This window comes from Miscanthus floridulus, chromosome 14, assembly GCF_019320115.1.
Source record: "Miscanthus floridulus cultivar M001 chromosome 14, ASM1932011v1, whole genome shotgun sequence".
Lineage (NCBI taxonomy): Eukaryota > Viridiplantae > Streptophyta > Magnoliopsida > Poales > Poaceae > Miscanthus > Miscanthus floridulus.
The window spans coordinates 71,155,420-71,159,090 of record NC_089593.1 but is presented as its reverse complement, the minus strand read 5'-3'; the positions used below and the strand labels follow the sequence as shown (position 1 = coordinate 71,159,090).

At 39.0% G+C, this 3,671-nt stretch overlaps 1 protein-coding gene across 1 annotated transcript; it reads left to right on the top strand.

Moving 5' to 3' along the window:
* On the top strand, nucleotides 1-1,268 carry LOC136503704 (uncharacterized). Its single transcript, XM_066498698.1, has 3 exons — nucleotides 1-783; nucleotides 856-1,146; nucleotides 1,242-1,268. Exons 1-3 carry the CDS (start codon nucleotides 1-3, stop codon nucleotides 1,266-1,268), a joined length of 1,101 nt encoding a protein of 366 aa, XP_066354795.1.
* Nucleotides 1,269-3,671: the final 2,403 nt, after the last annotated feature.

Genomic DNA, 3,671 nt, shown 5'->3' with positions numbered 1-3,671 from the left:
ATGAACCTGACAAGTAAATTGACACCGGCCATCAAAAGTGCCAAGCTATACATCCTCAAGGATAAATTGACAAGTTTCAAGATGAAGGATGATGAGAGCATTCTGGAGATGTTCTATAGGCTCCAAGTAATTGTAAATGACTTGAAGAGCTTGGGTGAAAAAGTCAATGATGATGATGTCTCCTATCGATTCTTGATGTGTCTACCTCCAAGGTTTGAAACATTGAGGTTGATCATCATAAGAGGAGGATTGAAAGATATAACCCCTAACCAAGTACTAGGTGATGTCATGACTCAAGAGACATACCGTGTGGAAAGGGAGGGGGTTGACCAAGAGGAGGACAAGAAGAAGAAGAAGAGTGTAGCTTTCAAGGCTAGCACCTCATCCAAGAGCAAGGGCAAGTCAAAGAAAGAAGTGTCAAGTGATGATGAGGAAATGAGTGACATTGATAATGAGGCTTTAACTCTCTTTGTGCGCAAGTTTGGCAAGTTCATGAAGAAGAAGGGCTATGGTGCAAGAAAGAGAAGAGACCATCTCAAGAGCAAGGATTATGTGAGAAGATGGTACAAGTGCAAGAGCAAGGATCACATTGTAGCGGATTGTCCCTACAATAGTGACGATGATGGGCAAGAGAAGAAGAAAGAAAAGAAGGAGAAGAAGGAGAAGAAGTTGTCCTTCACAAAGAAGAAGAAGGGCGGCTCTTATGTTGTGACATGGGATAGTGATGCTTCTTTGGATGATGATGATTCTAGTGATGATGAAAAGAAGACATCCAAGAAGAAGGCACTTGCAAGTATTGTCATCAACAACAAGCTTTCTCTCTTCGACACTCCATCAACATGCTTCATGGCTAAGGCCACTAAGGTAAAATGTGATGAGAGTGATAGTAGTGATAGTGAGAGTGATGATGATGAGGAGCACTCAAAGGAGGACCTCATGGACATGTTAGAAAAAGCTCATACTTATTTTGAGATAAAGAGAAAGGAGTGCAAAGAATTGCAAAAGAAGCTTAAAATGCTTGAACAATCCTTTGATGAGCTCAATGCAACTCATGAGGGACTAGTGGAAGTCTATGAGAAGCTTGGCAAAGCTCACAAGAAGCTTGAAAAGGCTCACTCCTCTCTCCTTGAACAAAACAAGGAAAAGGTTGTTGTAACATGTGACATAGGAGTAACTTGTGATATTCTTAATGAATTATTTTATACTCCTATCATTGTTGCTCCTACTAACACATCTTGTAGCACCTCCACTTCTATCTCACCTACTAGTGATGCTTTCACTTGTGATGCCTCACTAATGGTGAAAAATGAGACCCTCAAGAAGGAGGTCAATGAGCTCAAATGTGCCTTAGGCAATGCCTATGGTGGTGATGCTCGCTTGCTAAAGTGCTTGGGTAGCCAATGATTCTCTCTTAACAAAGAGAGATTAGGCTATACCCCCAAAAAGGCAAGGCAGCCTTTGTTACTCCTAAAGCTAGCTTTGTGAGGGGCAATGGTCGGTTTTGCCATAGTTGCAAGCAAGTTGGGCATATAGAGCAACAATGCAAAAACAAGAAATCACATGCTAATGTATCCTCAATCAAATTTGATTCTTGTTATTTGCTTACTAAGGGTACCAATGGTGTGAATGCTAAGTTCATTGGTGCTCCCATTGTTGGCCCAAAGAAGAAGGCAATTTGGGTGCCCAAAAGCTTAGTGACTAACCTTCAAAGACCCAAGCAAGTTTGGGTACCTAAAAAAATTGATTTGCTTTTGTAGGTCAATTATAAAGCTAGAGGAAAGGCATTGGGTACTTGATAGTGGGTGCACTCAACATATGACTGGAGATGCAAGAATGTTCAACTCAATCAATTCAAGTGGCAATGATGGTTATGATAGTATCACATTTGGTGACAATGGCAAAGGCAAGGTCAAATCGCTCGGTAAGATTGCAATATCCAATGACTTGAGCATATCAAATGTCTTTCTAGTAGAGAGCTTGAACTTCAATTTACTATCCGTAGCTCAACTATGTGATCTTGGATTTAAGTGCATATTTGGAATAGATGATGTCAAGATCATTAGTGTAGATGGTTCAAAGTTGATCTTCAAAGGATTTAGATATGAGAACCTCTATCTAGTTGATTTCAATGCTAGTGAGACACAATTGACAACATGCTTATTCACCAAATCTAGTATGGGATGGTTATGGCATAGAAGGCTTGGTCATGTTGTAATGAAACAATTAAATAGATTGATTAAGCATGATCTAGTTAAAGGCTTGAAAGATGTGGTATTTGAAAAGGACAAACTTTATTGCTCTTGTCAAGCCGACAAACAAGTTGGTAACACCCATCCTACTGAAAAGCATGATGAGCACTAGCAAACCATTTGAGTTATTGCACATGGATTTATTTGGACCAACCACATACACTAGCATTGGTGGAAATAGATATGGCTTTATAATAGTGGATGATTTCAAAAGATATACATGGGTATTTTTTCTTGTTGACAAGAGTGATACATTTGCTACATTCAAATCTTTTGTCAAGAGGTGTCACAATGAATTTGAAACCACCATCAAGAAAGTGAGAAGTGATAATGGAAGTGAGTTTAGAAACACTAGAGTTGATGAGCTATGTGATGATTTTGGAATCAAACATCAATTCTCGGCCAAATACACCCCACAATCAGATGGCCTTGTTGAGAGAAAGAATAGAACACTCATTGATATGGCAAGGTCTATGCTTAGTGAGTATAATGTGAGTCATTCATTTTGGGCCGAAGCTATCAACACAGGCTTGCTATTATAGCAACTGACTCTATTATCACCCAATGATGGAGAAAACACCATATGAGCTATTAAATGGAAGAAAGCCCAACATTGCATATTTTAGAGTGTTTGTTTGCAAATGCTATATCTTGAAGAAAGGCACTAGATTGAGCAAGTTTGAGAAGAAATGTGATGAAGGCTTCTTACTTGGTTACTCTACTATAAGCAAAGCATATAGAGTTTAGGAACTTAGCTTATGGTACACTTGAGGAAGTCCATGATGTTGAATTTGATGAAACCAAAGGCTCTCAAGATGAAGATGAGAATCATGATAATGTGAGAGGTCTACCATTGGCAAATGCAATGAAGAACATGGATATTGGTGATATTAGGCCAAGAGAAGTGATTGAGATTGAGGATGACAAAGATCAAGTGCTTACTTCTCCCATTGTGCAAGCTAGTAGTTCTCAAAGGCAAGATCAACATATAGCTAGTTCATCTCAATCCAATATTCAAGCTAGTACAAGCAATCAAGTTCAAGTGCTCCAATCAACCAATATTGAAAGAGATCATTCCCATAGATCAAATAGTTGGTGACATTGAAAGTGGTGTGCAAACTAGATCAAGATTGGCATCCTTTTGTGAACATTATTCATTTGTATCATCTATTGAGCCAACTAAGATAGAAGATGCATTGATGTTTTTTGATTGGGTAAGTGCTATGCATGAAGAGCTAAACAACTTCACCCACAACCAAGTTTGGGAAACTTGTTGAGAGGCCAAAGGACTACAATGTGATTGGTACTAGATGGGTCTTTCGCAACAAGCAAGATCAAGATGGCATAGTTGTGAGAAACAAAGCAAGATTGGTAGCACAATGCTATACACAAATTGAAGGTCTTGACTTTGGTGAGACATAT